This window comes from Manduca sexta, chromosome 19 (genome assembly GCF_014839805.1).
Source record: "Manduca sexta isolate Smith_Timp_Sample1 chromosome 19, JHU_Msex_v1.0, whole genome shotgun sequence".
NCBI classification, from domain to species: Eukaryota; Metazoa; Arthropoda; class Insecta; order Lepidoptera; family Sphingidae; genus Manduca; species Manduca sexta.
The window spans coordinates 475,327-493,231 of NC_051133.1; the positions used below are offsets into that span (position 1 = coordinate 475,327).

A 17,905-nucleotide genomic window follows, 5' to 3' on the forward strand; every position below is an offset into this window, starting at 1 on the left:
TTGGTAGACCAACATTTTGGAAGTAGATAAAATATATTTATAAAGGGTATTTTTTCTTATCTTAACGTGATATATGCGGGCAAGTACAGTGCAATCCACGCATGGGCACACGTAGTCAGGTGGGGGCAGGGTGGGGGCCACAGCCCCCGTAAATGTAATACAAATACTTTCTCTTGTAAATATGTACTTGTGTTAAATCACTGGAATTACCTACATGAAATTTTCGTCTTAACTCCCTCTTGAATAAAAAAAATAAATGCAGTTCACTCTCGCCCTGTATTGAAAGCTGGCTACACCCATAAGTCCACAATAAGGTCGATCAACACTAAGAGGTCCTGTCCCAAAGACATTGTTATGTTTGATCTATTTTTAAGATAGATAAAAAAATTGATTGGGATCGTTTATTGATAATTTTATTACAATCAGGGTCCAGGTTCAGGGACCGTGTCTGTATCGCTTTTTCCAAACTTCTTGATTTATTACAACAGCTATAGTATTTATTAATCGATCTTGCACCAGTTCCGTTTGTCGAATTATTTTTTTACAGCTACGCCATCTAGTGCTACGCCGAAGGCAACATTCATTCAAACGGGTAGTCATCTACAATAAAATCGATAGATGTCTCCTACATGACTAAGAAGTTATCGACTTTTAAAATTGATAAACCATAATATGAAGATGGTGAACTTCATATTAAAATATTAATTTTGTGGGTAGTTTCATAAACAGTGTTTAAAGTACTAATACAATACATATTATTATGTATTAATTTGCGGTGAAATAGCCACTATTGGCAGAAAATATACAACAAAATTTTAATGTTGTGGACTGCAATAGGCTTAAACCGTAGCCATGCTTTAAATTATTGCCGTTGACATCGCACGCCACGTGTGGCCCTCTTGTAACGGTCTTTTATACCTACACTGACCAAACTTTTCTCTATAGTTTGTCATTCGCATTGCACAATGCCCATTAACAACTAGGTTACAAGCCAATACAAAGGAAAGTATTCAGGGTTTTTATTGGCTTATCGCATAGAGTAGGGTCGAAGTAGGAAGTGTTAACTTGGAGGCCGCAACATTCCAGGAACTAGGAAGGCATCGATAGAAGCCACTGTAAAAAGTACGCATAACATAAAGGTCGGAGGGTTAGTTGTGAGGCAGTGCGCCGTGCGTGGTGCGTGGTGGTGGCGGGAAGCCCGCGCTATCTCGTTAGCGCGAGGCGAGGCTCGCGGCGTCTGCGGGCGGCACTGCGGCGCGCCCTCAACGCCGACCGCGAACTAGGGCAGCGGGTGACGGCGGGCGTCGGCGTCGGGCGTCGGGCACGGAGCCGCCAGCGAGCGCCGAGCGGGACCGCGCGAGCGCTGCGCTTGGCGGCGCGGCGCGGCGGCTCCGGGGCCGGCTCCCCGCAGTGACGCATTGCAGGTGCGCGACGGCCAATCGGCGCGCGCCGAACTCCGCTCCACGCCGCCGCACCCGCCCGATATAAAACCGACTATCCTTTGCGGATCAAATTTAATCCTCTGTCGTGCGTCCCGAGACATGGACTTGAAAGTCCGCGAAACTCGCGTTTGAACGTTTCCCGCCTCCGGTCGAGTGACACGAGCCCCCCTGCGCTTGGAACACGGATATGAGAGTGCGACGCATCGAGTAGTCGATTCGGAACGATTCGCGCCCGAACCCGTAGCGAATCGCGGTCGCGAGTTTCCCGGCGCGGCCGCTCGCGCGAGAGAGGGCGGCAGTATCGTTTCAACCGTCGGTCCGTGCGGTCGCTTTTGCGGCGTAGTCTGTGATTTTTTAGTGTAGCTCCAGATAATCCAAGTTAATCTACGATGGTGAGTGCCGTTTTTGCTGCGATGTGTCGGGAGTGCATTCGGGCTATCGTTACCTTCCTTTCGCCGGTCATATTTCGGTTCCGCGACGCATCGGTGTTTATAGTGATGACGGCCTCCATTATATTATTGTGATGGCCGTTTTTTGCCGCATTGCGGATCGACGTCGTTCCCGGAGCCGGGACGTCGACGCGATGTCGAAGGATAAGGAGCCGTTGAGACATATCCCTGTGCTAGCTGGCTTAAGATTTTAACGTGCGACCGTTACCAGGGCTCGAGAAACGTCCGTCGCCATAGTCTCGTAGGTGTTGCCGGTGCCGTGACGTTGACGGTTGATTTGTTGGTAGCCGAGCGGCCGGTAAAACGGTGATGGTGTAAGATGGCGCAGAGCTCCGGGTCGCGTTAAACAAGTGGTTCATGGGTTGGGAGCGGCGGCGGATCGATCGGCCGCTGCTGTCAAACGCCCGTTGACTCATCACTACGCTCGCTCGTATGTTTCATACGCAATTCGGTAGACGTGTTGTATTTCTTCGCCGGTCGCTGCGGGCAGCTTGTAACAATGGTAATATATTCGGTCGCCCTCCGTAATATCTTGTGCAAACATTTGTTGTTTTCCTACCGGTATCCAATGAGTATTCGCGTTGCACCGGACCCCAATGTACAATCAACGGCATTCGATGATTCCTTGTATTCCGAGTAACCGTCATCACATAAAGTCGTTTCGTTCTGCGTATATTTTCGATTGTTTTGTAAAGACGCAAACCCGATGCACTGTCGACATCATCAGATTATTATAATGCATGCTATGTTAAGCAGCACGATGCTCCTTCGCATCGATTAGTGTTAGTCATAGAGATCAACGTTGTCACACGTAAGTTGCTGCAAAATTCTGTTATCTGTCATCCAAATAAAATATAACCTCAAAATGTTGATACGTTTTCTTGTGTATTTTCGTTATGCAAGAGAAACAAGATTTCATTTTCTAAAGACTGATGGAATCTACATAGGTTGATAATTCCATACTAATTAACATGTGAAATGAATGGTTCTATTAATGGCAGTAACCAGAAGAATTGCACTCTAGAACAATAGACTGTAATGACCAATATTTTACATTCACAGAACATTTGTAGACTATAGTGTTATAGCAGGAAAATCACAAACAATCCTCTATTCAGAATTTGTATTGAACATTGGTATGGTACTAATAACTTAATTAGCAATTGAGACACCAATTAAGACAAGAACTTTGCAATATATGAAAAAAAATTTGGTCTTCATAAAGTATTTATGTTATTGAATAATAATGAAAAATGAAAGATAGTTTAAAATAAATACTTAGTATTTTAAATCATGTTGCTGTAAATTGGTGAAAAGCAATGGTTTAGATGTAATCAAGATAATGAAAGAGTATTCAATTGTTGTACATTGAACAAAATTTATGAGTACCTATTTGATTTTTTTTTAATAATATAATTCAATGTTGCAAATAATCTAAGACAATGACCAAGAACAAAGAAACATTGAAAAATACAATAAAACTAACATAAAGGAAATGGATCAGAATAGGTAACAGAATATATTAAGATACATATAAATTCACAATGCGTCCTATAAAGTACTCAAAGTATTTTTTTACAATTTTTGAAGTTTTGCACAAAGCGATTAAAATGTAGGTATCAAATGTAGCCAAGGATATCTCCAAAGTCCTAGTCTGATAACATTTCTACCTGTCATTATGATTAAGTCCATTTTGAATTACACATGTTAGTGGCCCAGATTAGTGCTTTTATGCTATATGTATTAATTAATACAGATCTATGCTGTCTTGCAAGAGTTAAAAACAGTAATCTGAGATAGACAAATGTTTTCCAAATCATTTTAATACACAAATTATTTATACACAATGCAACTAATGTAATATACCTAACTAGCAAGTCAAGGTAATCTGAGAAAAAACCATTGTCAGATAACAAAGTATGATGGACATAACATAGATTTTTCATAATCATGTAAAATTGTAATGATGTCAGCTCTGCCCTGGTTATATCCAAATATGTGAGTCATTGGTGTTTAATGAGGTAGTAGGGAAGCGTTAATTAATTTTGTTATCTGTGGAGATGAAAAATATATAGGATTATATTTAAAAAGAAAATATTTGTATTATACTTCAAATTACACATATCTGAGTTGCAGATCTATAGTGATATACATATTTATTAAGACCATGAAGGATCTGTGATAAGTTTTTTTTTATAATTTGATATAATACTTCGCATTCCTCATTGGTTTAAGCCTTGCAGAATACCCAGAAACTAAAATAATATGTCAAGGACAAGTCCATTGTCATATGAATTAAAAAAAGATACATTTTTAGTCAGTGGACATGCAAATTAAAATTTCTAGATCTTACATTATTTTATCATCTTAATTACGCCATCGCCAGATCAATAAGACCAGCGCCAAGTGCAGCTTGTAAACATTTGTGCTAAAAAAAAGTCGTGCGAATATTTTGTTCCGTGTTATTGTTAGGCAATCCATTACGTTCATACATAAACATGTCAAGCCTCGCCAGGCGTCGCGTTTAGCGGACTAAGTGGGACCAGAATAGCTAGCGTACCTGCTTTTGAAACCTAGAATTTATATTTTTAAAAGGTTTCTGATTTACGAACATTGGAATGTTACGCAAAAAGTAAATTGCTCTGAAGTTAGTCACGAACGGCGCGGCGTAGCTATTGTTTTACATTTTTAAAGTGCCGGAAAATATAAAGAGGGGGAATGAAGTTACTATCTTCACATTGGCCATACATATGATATTTCTTTTTTGCCCATTATATAAAAAAGAAACCTGTTCTAGATTTTGTAATATTCATAATTAAAAAGTTGAATATTAGGGAAATTGATTAGATACCTACTCATGAACGAAATTATAATAATCCGATAACACTTTGATAAATCTTGTATTTTAAATAATCATTGAATGATGAAAATGATTATAAGCAAATTTTGCTCATTGTAGATTATCAATTTGAATATTTTCGTCATAACACCAACTTTGTTCATATACTTGCTTTGGTACTATACCTACAACTTGCACAAAACCGTCCTGTCGTCATGATACTTTAGATACTAACTTGTGATTAGTTAATATATTCCAGATTACCACTTCATGTATTCTGTACTCTCTGACTCGTATTACCTCAGAACTATAGTGATGTCACTCGCGTCTGACTTAAGACCACTTATAAATATTCAAGATAACTAGTAGACAACAATCGAAATGTCTGTTATTCCTGATGTCATAGTTCTTTTTAAAAAACTAAGCGTGGGATACAGGGGTGAAGTGAGTACAGGCCGATCAAAAAATCTTCGCAAAACTAGCAACTATATTACGTTGATTTAAGCTGATAATACTATCAGTATTTTCATAACAAAAAGTTATCGCAATAAAGCGCCTAAATTAAATGACATTAAAGCGATAAATAAAAGCATAAGATAATCAAGTTCAAAGATTGTTTTCAATGCCGCGTCCTTGCGAAATCTATAATATTGAACAAACACAGGACTGCATTCCGGCTTGCCAGGGTTTGCCAATTACAAGGAAATACAGATCTTTCCTTTTGAAAAATTGCATTTACAGAGGAAAATGTCTTACTTTATTATTATTTATTCCCGTTACGGTCCAATGGAATCGTCCCTACACTGATGCAGGTGACCCACATTCGATGCTCCGATAGCAATCAGTTTCGAAGTGAATTAAGATTAGGCAATACATTTTTGAGGGTTTGTTTCAAGACACGTGTTGTCCGAAACTTGTACGTAATATGGCGATAGGTTTGTCCAATTGAAGGATATCTACGAATCTTAGCATTAGTTACAACCTTCAGGGACGCAGACGTGACTTATTACGAGGAGTACCTATCATCACTAAATAGCGAAGCGTGACGTGGCCAGCGGGACTAGCAAAATTGATTTATTAGTACGGCCATAAACATTATCGACACTTATATTACCGATAACTTCCAATGCAGTATTTTGTATCTGGCGTTGCGTTTGCCGCATTGTGACGTGTCAGCCGGCCGTAATTACTTGTAATCTACCCGCTATCTTATCATTCGCGGCGTGTACTCGTGTAGCCGCGTACGCCGTTCAGACACCCTTCTGCGTTGGATACTTGACTACGATGGTCGTCATGGCTGTACGTCTCCTTCGTATTCTTAAAATTAGTGATACGAAACTAATAATGACCTTAGAAATTTTCATTCTACTTTCTAAACAATAGTTATTTTTGCAGTGATGGTTTTGTGTGCTGGATTGTTTTTAAAATGCTAACGCGTCCGTCCGTTTGTCTGTGTTCCAGGCCGATCAACTGACAGAGGAACAGATCGCCGAGTTCAAGGAGGCGTTCTCACTGTTCGACAAAGACGGCGATGGCACCATCACGACCAAAGAATTGGGCACCGTGATGAGATCCTTAGGACAGAATCCCACAGAAGCCGAGCTTCAGGACATGATCAACGAGGTTGATGCTGACGGTGAGTACTAGGCCTAATATACATGTAAAATACACGTGCTTTTAAAGGCACTTAAAGGTGATATCGTGCTCCTATTTGCAGAAAATAGCTTTCAGTCATTAACTCACCAATGTTTAACACGAGGTATTTGATGTTTGAAATTTACATATACATTTGTGCTTCTAAGTGATATGTAAATTTCAAAAGTATACATTTTCCTTATACATAGTGAGGTAAGCTTTCGGAACACGTAATGTGGCTATAAATTAAAATTATAATCGGATTAGATATTTTTAAAGATTATAATCATAAAGCGGTGTTGGTAATCAAAATTAATCGGCTTTTTGTTACACTCTTGGATAAGATTGATAAAAAATAGATAATATTTTGTACGATCGGTGGTACAGTGTGTCTTTTTACAAGCTTTTTTGTCTTATTACAATTTTCATGTTATTTCTTTAATTATGAGAAATCGTAACAAACGTGCGCGGCAACATCATTATAAGGCTACTTTTCACTTTTGCTTTCTTTGTCCATTGGGGTTACCTTTAATTAAGATGTGACAGGTAGATATAACTCAATGTTCAAAAAAGTTTTTCACGGTAGGCAGCAGCAGTTTAGCTGTGCCCTCGGCCTTGCCGCCGTCTATGGGCAACGGTAACCACTTACTGTCACGTGGGTCGTTAGTTAGTCTACCTTCGACAGCAATAAAAAAGTAATGGAGGTTCTCAAAAATATTGCAATATACCTACATAACGTCTTCAAGAGTCATAAATTCATGTAATGATTAATATTTGGCGAACAAATTCAAACGGTAAACCGAAATGGCACTTCCGTATCGTCGGTTGGTCTCGGAAATAGAGTCACGTACTCGCCGTGCGCGAAATGGGCTCGGGTTTTATTGCTCCCGGGATTTTTTATGTCAACTGTAAGCCGCATAGGAACAAGTAAAGACGGTTTTATAGCACCCATTATTTAGACTTATGTGGGGAATGATAAGGAATAATATTGGACATTAATTTTGATATTAAGGATAAAGTTTTACAATAATTTCACATGCTGTTTTGTATATGTATAACAAATCTGGTGTGGTAATATGTTTAGTTATATTTCAAATTGAAGCTACGCAGACTAACAATGGAGGCTCTGAATAAGATGTGGTTTTAAGAACTTAGTGAAATTCTATTTTTGATCTCGTGATGTAACATGTCGATCCGTTTTCAAGTACAAGTATTTACAGGTAACGAGCAAGTTTCTTGAATGTATTGCGGTTATTTCAAATTATTATCTATATTACTTTGATGTTTTCGATCGGTTTTTCCCGTACATTATTCGTTGTTACCTAGAAATATGAACAATAAATTTCAGATATGTGTATCCTTGTAGAATAACATTCGTCAATATTATAATATTACCTAAATCATGCAGTGTCACACGGCAAGTTATGTTCAAAAATCACACTATCATGTCTTTCGAAGGAAAACATGGTCACTAAATTTTCATGGGTTGCGAGCGTATAAAGCGCTCACCCGAAAGTCCCGTGTGTTAGTATAAGCCGTCCCTAGCCAGGCTAACAAACGCAAGGTAAAAAAATAAAGTAAATAATTGAAACCATGGAAAGTAAATGAAAACAACAGTATCGGTGCGTTGTGTTCGCATCGCTTATGCCACGTAATCGGAATGTTATCAGCTCGGCGCGCTGATAACGAGGTGGCCGGTCCCTCGCCCTCCGCCCCCCGCCCGCCGCCTGCTGCCTTCTGTCCTGCTTCCATAATTAAATACAATATACCTACCGAGTATATTGCACAGATTATCAGATTAGACCGATATGATAGTCTGGGTTTACTTGGATTTCTACGGTATCCAGTTGCCAGGTTTAAATGGTTCCGGGTAACGCGTATAGTTTGTGACGAGGTAGTTGCGAAACCGTTCGAAATTCTGTAACAATGCGTGCAATAATTACAATATCAATACAATAAGTGCAGGTCTTATATGACTAATAAATAAATAATAATAATATCAGCCCTGTATTATATACTTGCCCACTGCTGAGCACGGGCCTCCTCTACTACTGAGAGGGATTAGGCCTTAGTCCACCACGCTGGCCTAGTGCGGATTGGTAGACTTCACACATCTTCGAAATTCCTATACGACTAAACGAGGGATCTAATCGCGTACAGTTTCTGAAATTGTTAGTTAATGTTTGCAGTTAACTTCTGCATTTCGAATTTCCTCATTAGTTTTTCCAAGAGCTACAACCTAAAATAAAGGTTTAAAACACTTCAGGTGTTATCGGCAGGACTGTTTCCATAATTTTATTTAAAAAGAATAATCAAAAAGCCTATAATAAATTTTAGAAACATTAATACAACAATAGTGTTATATTTTTATCTAGAGCGTAGGTATCTCATGTAAATATATTGCGACAGTATAACTCGTTTAGCGTACAGTGCAATGACAAAGTCAAGGTTGACTGACCGTGTCCTAGCAACTCGCTCTTAACATTCTAATTTTGTTTAGAACCGACACTGAAAGAGCAACTCACGATACTAACGAATTTGTGGAAAAAATACGAAATATGACATTCATAGTTTATACTTCTTGAAAGCAATAGATATACCGGTCGTAGATAATGTAAACGTTTCTAGATTTTTTATTGCATCATTGTTTGCATTGTAGCTAATGGCATTCACGTGTTCCATTATGTTCTATTTTTAAATATTTGTACGAGAGTATTTAGGCAAAAGAATTTTAATTTATACAGCCTTCCAATTGCAAAATATTATCTAAGATTACTGATCATCGTAAAATACTAGAAATGTAACAATACACAGAATATTATGTTCTGCACTTGGTCTCTGAATTAGATATTAATTGAATATATTTATTCTTAACATATCACACGTACCGTGACGTCAGTAATTATCTACATTATGTGTACTAATATACTTAATACCGTGAATATGTTACATTGTAAACAAATAATAAACATGTAATATAACACTCAAGTTTAATAAAACCCATTTATTGTGCACAATTGTGTACGTGAATAATTGATTAAATATGCACATGAATGTCCTTCCTGCTTAGTATGCCTAGCTTGTTTGTGGTTAATTGACACACTTCCAATAATAATGTCATTATCCAACATAACTCATTCAACTATTCCGAATTAATTTTCCGTCCACTATTTTATTGCTGTTTATTGTAATTATTTCTTTCCCATATTCAGATAATTTGGTTGTGTTAAGTTTTTACTCACCGTCGTACATTTTCGCTCATAAATTACAATTAATTCAGCACAGTAACGCTCCAATAACCTTGTAAGGTCTGATAATATAAATAATAATAGCGAGAGTAATATATAGATTTATGTGACAATTAAAATATAATCTATAATTAAAGTATAATTTATCAGATTTTAATAATAATAGACTAGAGTTGGCATTGTGCTTGCCTGAATGAATAATTTGTTACGTTGACGTGAGAATTTAAAACTATTGGATGAAACGAAATAGATTAATTGGAGACAATACTAACCTGAGCATGGATATAAATTTAGCTAATAGTGTCCATATTCCATTGATTTATCAACTTTTTTCTGATTTTCCATTAACTTCCTTGTAATTCGTTGAATAGCCCTCATGATAATAGTCCAAGCATCATTGCAGTGTTTCATTTTAAAGTACCCGAAGTGACAGAATACGTATTACGAATTAATTGACTTGTACAATACTCTTAAGTATACGTAATACGTATATACAGGGAGGAAACTATAAGTATCTCTCGACAAACACTCGTATCCAGGAAAATTAAACTATGCCACTGATAGTGTTGTTTGTTGAGCGAAACAATAAAGCCGTGCGCAAACAGACGTGGTACTCAAGCGGTATAGGCGGCGAGGTTAATACATGTATGTAAACCAGTATACCCGCGGGCATTTGCACGATTTAGGTCTAAAAAATTACGGTATGTCACAAGTAGAAAAATAATTATTTATTTGACGCGAGATTTTTCCAAATAGAACAAGAGTGATTATACTTTCCAACTGTTTTTATATTTCGATCGATCTCTGCCTATGAAATTTAGCACATAGCGCGATATACCTCGGCTTCAGTGAAGTGCCGCCCATGTACCTACTAACAGGCTTTAAGACGTACTGTTTGCTGTACAATGTGTGTACAGATTATGAACTAAGTACGAGACATATGTATATTGTTTAAATTTGCTTGCGTCGCGTAAATATTATTCGTCATGTGATTTCAATGTGAATGACTTTATACGTGCGTTTTCTATTTGTAATTCGTCATAATAAATATTATGAGTGGTTGGTATAGTTTATTTAATTTAGTATAGATCGTCAAACAAAAAAATGGCAATTAACTAATGTGGATAAAAATATAGTACAATTGTAGACATTTATGAATTTAAAATAAGAGGCTATAAAAAAGTTTCGTACAAGATTGTCGCATTTAACACTTATGAAAGTTATGTAAACGTAGTACGCGGTAAAGAACGCGATAAATTTGGAAATGTCGAGTTTCACCACTTTATGCACCAGTTTGGACTGCCTCCGTGGCGCGGCGAATAATATATAGGCAGAGAAATCAGGAGCCGCATGTTTGGCTTCAGTTCGATTGGAGAAACCAGCTAGTTCTTGTTCCCACAGGCTACAGCACAAGACTTGAATCTTTGTATGGGTTTTAGATATCTTATTAAGAGGAAATATTTACACCTTAGAAAAATGTATCCAAAGTAATTGCACTAGTCTACGATCGTGCTACATTATTTAACAGTTCAATTTCCATAAAATCTAACCCAGGCAATCTGGAAGGCAATTCCAAAGGCGTTAATATCGCTACACTAGTTTCTATCGGTAATTTGACGAGATTGCAGTGCTTGTTTTGTTAGACGTTTTTATTAGAACTATTTCAGTAAATTCAATCTAAAAGCAGGTGAAATAAGCTTGAATTTATTTTAAATCTGTTTGAAGCTTGTTCGTTTGTTTAATTCTATTGTGCTAGTACTTTTGTGTCCCGTTTGAAGGACTTAGCATATTCTGATATTATTTTAAAATGACGAGTGCAGTACAATATTATGTTAGTTCCTTATACTGTTATTCTTTATGGACATATTAATACCATAAACCATGAAACACATAGCTAGCTCGTCTCGCTGAAATATAGAGCTGCATTTCCATACTTTCCTATACTTGAGCGTAATAAAACTGCCAGTGTGCCGTCTCAAACGGTATTGTTTACAAATAGATTGAGACGCGACATCGGCTGACCGTGACATTGTGCGTTTATCAATCCACCCACAGACGGCGGAACCATGTACATACATATAGATAATAATGCAGTCTATGCTGGGGACATTTGAGCTATAATGCACCTCACTGTTAGAATAATCTGGTACATGTAATGGAGATATTACTCGTCATTTGAATTTTGGAATGGTCATCGACCTTCGTGGCCTTACGGCGAAAGTTTTGTCAAACAAGTACCAGTGTTTAATATGTAGTAAGGTTTTATCAACGATTCTATTAAGTCTACTGGCTATAATAATAATATCAGCCCTGTATTATATACTTGCCCACTGCTGAGCACGGGCCTTCTCTACTACTGAGAGGGATTAGGCCTTAGTCCACCACGCTGGCCTAGTGCGGATTGGTAGACTTCACACACCTTCGAAATTCCTATAGAGAACTTCTCAGAAGTGCAGGTTTCCTCACGATGTTTTGAACCTGCGGACATTCGTCTTCGCAGTCCGTTCCACGACCAACTAGGCTTTCGCCGCTTCTTTCTTCTTCTACTGGCTATAACTACTCCCATTGGAAATTTTCAGAATAATGTCGTTATGCCGCGATGAAACACTGTGTAGGTGTTGGTGAGTAGGTACCCCACCAGTAATTCGGAACTTGAGGCCTCTAGTTCCAGTCATCAAATCATTATCCATGAAGGTCACACAAGCAATATTCACTTGTACATGTGTACTTGTGCAGAAGAATCTCAATCATCGCGTAAAGTTGTTTTCACAAGTGCGGATCGCGCGGGAAACGTGTCTTGAAGTTTCGATGTGTGTTTGTACACTTGTGCTAATGTTGTTTTGTGTTTATTTTGTTTGGACGCCGCACAATTAACCTATATTAAGGTCTACCACGCGTATTGAATACTAGTTTTGGTCTGCAGCTATACTTTGATAGCTATGAACTCGCTAGACTTGCATTTCGTAATTTTTAAATAGGTAATGAATTTTTGTATATTATAAAAATATATAAAAAATATGTTATTTGTTTCACAAGTTTTATCTGATTCAATCCGTGAAATACCTTCAGCTTATTAAGGAAAAGTACGCTATTTTTTTTTTGTAATTATACCCGTAATCGTTGTATAATTAAAACAACGAACTGATTAAAAACAGTCAATACCCGCGCAATGTGAATCCGTTCTAAATTTGGTTTTGATAAACATTACATTTTCACACTCTTGCAATGTAAATAATTAGTTTTTGATAGTTCTTTGATGTTAATAACATTGATAATGTATGTTTAGTTGATTAGTAAACTGTAGTTCTAACAATTTATACTGAAATTTGAACAAAGCATCATTCAGTGGGAATATCAAAGAAGAATCAGAATATCTATTTATAACAATAAGATATTTTGTATACATTTTCGGTTATCATATTTTCATGTTTTTCGTATGTTATACTTAACTTCATCTATGTGTAATAAAAACAATTTAACATGTTTAACAGATTTTCTGAAAGCAATACACTCTTTCACATCATGCAATGCCTAAGCCACGGCGCGGCCTATTTGTGCAAACGTGCCTCCATAACAATAGCGACTGGCTCGCGTTGGTTTCACGAGGCGCGAACAATAGGCCCGTGTGATGCGCGATGTCCGCTAATTAACACAACAATGGCATCCTAGCTGCTGTAATACAATACGCTCGGATACCGGTTCGAGGCGCAATAACCGTCGTGCAAACAGCCGACGAGACGCACTTAACAATTGTCTCACAGGTATTGTGCTCAAGGAACGCGATTCGTACAGCCTCGTTGCTCCGATGTAAGCTGTTTGTTTTTTGGCCTTGGTTTGCCGAGTTAATACAATGGGAAATGCTAGTTACATATGTATATATTTACAAAAAATACACTATAGAATAAATTTTAAATTATACTTTTACATTATCGATTATTACTCGTGATAAAATTATAAATAGCTGCCACAGTTATTCGATATCGACATTATCGTATGTTGATAAATATCGATGTTTCTGCTACGTCACTGTTCACGTTCAAGGATGCATGTAACACTATTTTAAAATTTCCCCGACGGTGTTGCAAGTCCCTAGGTTGTCGTTTATCAGATAATTGGTGATCTAATCGGTCGTTTGGCAAAATTTCCACTGAGCTTTATCTGTGTCACTGCTGGCGGCACAATGCGGTTTTGTGCAAAAGATCCAGAGCTGAACGTTGTTTTGTGTCCGCTCGCCGGGTTTCGTGCTTTTGTGTAGCAGCTCCCGTGGGAAATTTGGTTCACGAATAGCGTAGGGGAGAATGGGGAGTCTGCGTCTTAAATCGAATTTCATTTTTAACTGAATTTGCTACGAACTTACTTCGGTTACGTACCTATTTAAAACGATTTTCGTTTCGTGTTCTTTATTATTCTTAACAATGAGCCGATTTGCCAAATGTATTCTCTATGGCCGGTTCTCGTCTGCTCCCTAAGGACTGCCCATACACGTTACAATGGAGGTATATCCGGTACCGGTGACCATTAACGAACGTTATTGCGAAATTAAATGAGACCATAATAGCTATACTTTTAGAATTGTCTTATGTTCAATATATCGTGCGGTAAGAATTAGAAGCATGAATGCTTCACATCGATCGAAATTTTAATATGCAACATCGGCATAATATAATGACTGTTGTGTTTGCTGTGAAAGGATATTAATTCGTATTATTTATCACTGTCCGTTTTATTTTTCTGTTAACAAAGATAAGCAATCGGCCCAATGTGTTCATAAACGGGCGAGCCATGTTGCCATTTGCCGTCCTAATCAACAGTTTCTATTGATGTCACGTGTAAAATTTTCCACAAAAAATATTCCTATAGCCGTTAATTTAATTAACAATTGACCATTAGCGGCGGTCAGCAACCAGCGCGGCGCGGCCGGCGGGAAACAACGCTGATAACGACTGCCGGCCGCTTGCTTGCCGCCACGATAGCTGTTGTGATGCTGCACGACAGGATACCGGGATTTTTTTGTCGATTAGTGATGGTTGTTGCTGTAGAAATGAACTTGTATGATTGCTGTGTGGCTTTGGCGAATGGTGAAATTTTCCGAAACCTATGATACATATACATTTGATACAGTTTGCAAACCGTTCTGATGATAGTTAGATTCTATATAATTTCTACATAACGGAAAGCCGCCAGGAATAAGTTTATGTAGACCCTTTGCTATTGCTGTGTGGGTAGTGTGCTCGTTAAAATAGATTAGTGTGAACAGTGTATATTAGACTACCTCGGGAATACAGGCTAGGCGTCAACTTGTATGTGCAAAAGACAACGGTGAAACTAGCGACACATGTTTCCTAACTGTAATACATCATTACTAACGGTAGTTCAGTCATAAAATATAAAGGCGGCTATAAATCCATCGGTTGATCAGTTCTGAGAGGAATGAACGCTCTCTCGCAGGTTCTGGGGCGTGAGCCGATAGCTTTCGCACATTATTAACGCGATATAAGCTTAATAGCTCAGAAATTCTAACAAATACTGGTTCAATCATGATGTATTCAACATCGCTTATTTGTCTTTAAAGTTTTGTAACGAACGCACGATACTTTAGCTCTAAAATATTTATAATAATATCTAAAATATTAATTATTTTGTATCATTATATTTGTAAAATACACAAAAAATAATACCAAATTGTTTTTGATGGTTTGTGAAACAACGGCTGTTCTAAAAAACACCACATCGGATAGTTTCTTTATGAGTAAGAAATGTAGTCATATTACTAAAACAAGAGTGCGCCGGCGCGAACCCGGCTTTTATGTCTAGGAAATATTAAATATCGAAACAATTGCCAGATCCGAGCTGGCGGGCCGGCAGGAGGCAAGTTCGTGGAATCAGCGTATACAACTCACTGATCGCTTCGTTCGGGGCTGTATTTTGTATAAATTTAGATTCCACGTGAAATTTTGAGATCATAGAAAACGTTAAATTCCTAACGATTTGCGATTCCTTGTTTAAAAATCACGGGGAATGCATATTTCTTAGTTCATACAGAATTCGCGCTTTAGACGAGCGTCGTGTGTAATGAATGTTTACAGCTGTTTTTAATTAGTTGCCTACGCACAAATATAAATATATCGGCTATAGGATGCCAGTTTTAAACGTCCCATTTTAAGTATGTGTGATAAGCGAGAATAGACTTAATAGACATTCGTCATATCGCCTTATTGATCTAGTTGCGAAACCGGTAATGATCCGCATTCGATCGGTTAGCAAAGAAATGTGGGATTTTTACTATTTGTTAAACACCTGGATTGTATTGTGTAGTCTATATGACGTTATTGCCTTACGCTTTTTTGTTGACCGATGAAAATCGGACGAGCTTCCATGGCGTGCATTGCCTAGTTTGCATTGTAATTATAATTAGTTATCTGGCATGCAAGCGAAAGTCATTCGTGCGTGTGCCGCTAGATGATGCTGCATTAAAACTAAAACAATCAATCCCGTAATGAGCAAGATCTAAAGATAAGTAGCTGAATGTCAAGTCTGGGGTTAGGTTAGGTTATAATAATATTTATAATATATTCAAGAAATTCGTTTGAAATTTAACATTTTCCTTAAGTTTTAGCCGCGAACTAAAATCATTATTACGCCCAGAGCGCACGGCATTTCACTGTTATATCTAGCCGTTTTGTAGAATAGTCGAATGATCGTAAAATTTATTAGTATTTGATTTTAATGGTATGACTGGTGGTTTCGATTCCAACTGCTCCGCCATTTGGCAAACATCGCCCATATTGAGTACAAATGAACCCCGTGTTTGGCTTTATATCGCTACGTGTTCACAGGCTTCGAACAAGCTGTTTGTAGAAATGGTCATTGCTCAAGCATACTCGAGTATTTTCTTTTGATTATAAAATTAGAGTTTTATGGAGCTCTAAAATACTTAAACACAAGCCTACTTATCAACTTTATTTAAGTTCCATAAACACGATAATAAACTGTGCTAATACGCGTCGTCTCCAGGTGTACGCTGGCCAAATATAGATTGGGTCCTAGTGATGTCCTCGCTCGTGACCGCAGCGAGTGATGACAATAAACCGGTGTAGTATAGTGAAATGTTTACGTGTCTGCCACCCATCACCGCCCGTCCGATCTCCAGTCACCAGCGCTTGCGCAGAAATCAGTGTCAAAAGGATAATTTACCGAATGCGTATGAGCGAGTATTGTAATGCAATCTTATCATAACTCAAGATGATTCTCCTCTTCAGACAGTGAAAAGACGCCAATGTTTTATAGGGTGATATATTAACTCAATAGAGGAAGTTAAGTTCTTATTCTTAATTGAAAAGTTGAACAAATGTTATTAGAGAGCGTCAAAGGAATAGACATATGGTGAAACTGAGAAACAATTAATTTATTCGTGTATACGCGCGTTATTTTCGTCGTAAATAATGTGCCGGCCAAAGATTTGACGTGTAGGACACTAGTGCCCACTGGGCCGCGGCGCCGGCGTCAGCCGAAATTCACGGATGCGCCTGCCGACCGTTGACCCCGACTTCAAAGCATCTGAAATGGTCTTTTACGAGTTTTCGAGTGGCCGGACAGCGCGTCTGGTGTTGCGATACTGGGACCGGCGCGACTGCACTTTGCATCCCGCACTGCGCCGAATATTTATACAACAAAAAGGCGATAAATCAAAGTAACAGTTCTCTAGTTGGCAAGAGTTTTGCGCGGTGATGTCACGGACGGGCGATAAGATGTCGTTCACACGCCAGAACGAGACCGCGGCCGCGTCTTCGTCGACACCGGGCTATTTGCGGAACAATGCTTTAGAACGTTAAACTCGACCGGCTACGTTACCAATTACCCGACTGGACTGTGGTCACGTGACTCGGGTCGAAATAAAAAATGTGAAAGCCAGACTGCCGGAATCGCGTTTCTATTGTCAATTTGTTTGTGAAATTCAAGATGTTTCATGTTTGGATCGATTACAAACGCCGCTTTGTAAGATGAGCTCGGATCTATTAGATAAAATAACTATTCTTAAGTAGTGATCTCAATTCTGTATGACAAAAGATATCACCAGTGTCTTGCAACCTCATCAATATTTTTTTATCAAATAAACAATTATGTTATGTTTTCAATTAAGACATCTATGTAGTCAGATTGGATTAGGATGCACTAAGAACGAATGTATGCGCGTTTAAAGTCTACACACAAATCAACATGTATCTTAGGTTGGCTGATAATTTTATTAGTTTGCGTTCGGTTGATACTAATATGTGGAAACGTTCCATTGAT

The 17,905-nt window shown here is 38.1% G+C and overlaps 1 protein-coding gene across 3 annotated transcripts in view; it reads left to right on the forward strand.

The window, feature by feature from the left end:
• Window positions 1-1,407: 1,407 nt before the first annotated feature.
• Window positions 1,408-17,905, forward strand: part of LOC115441335 (calmodulin) — a 36,610-nt gene continuing 20,112 nt past the window's right edge. The window contains exons 1-2 of one of the 3 annotated variants that reach the window (XM_030166099.2): window positions 1,408-1,834; window positions 6,192-6,366. In XM_030166099.2, coding sequence (XP_030021959.1) covers window positions 1,832-1,834; window positions 6,192-6,366 — 178 coding nt within the window. In that variant the 5' untranslated portion in view covers window positions 1,408-1,831. Of the gene's footprint in view, window positions 1,835-5,815; window positions 6,030-6,191; window positions 6,367-17,905 lie in introns of those variants that run through there. The other 2 variants (XM_030166091.2, XM_030166107.1) reach the window with 2 other exon arrangements.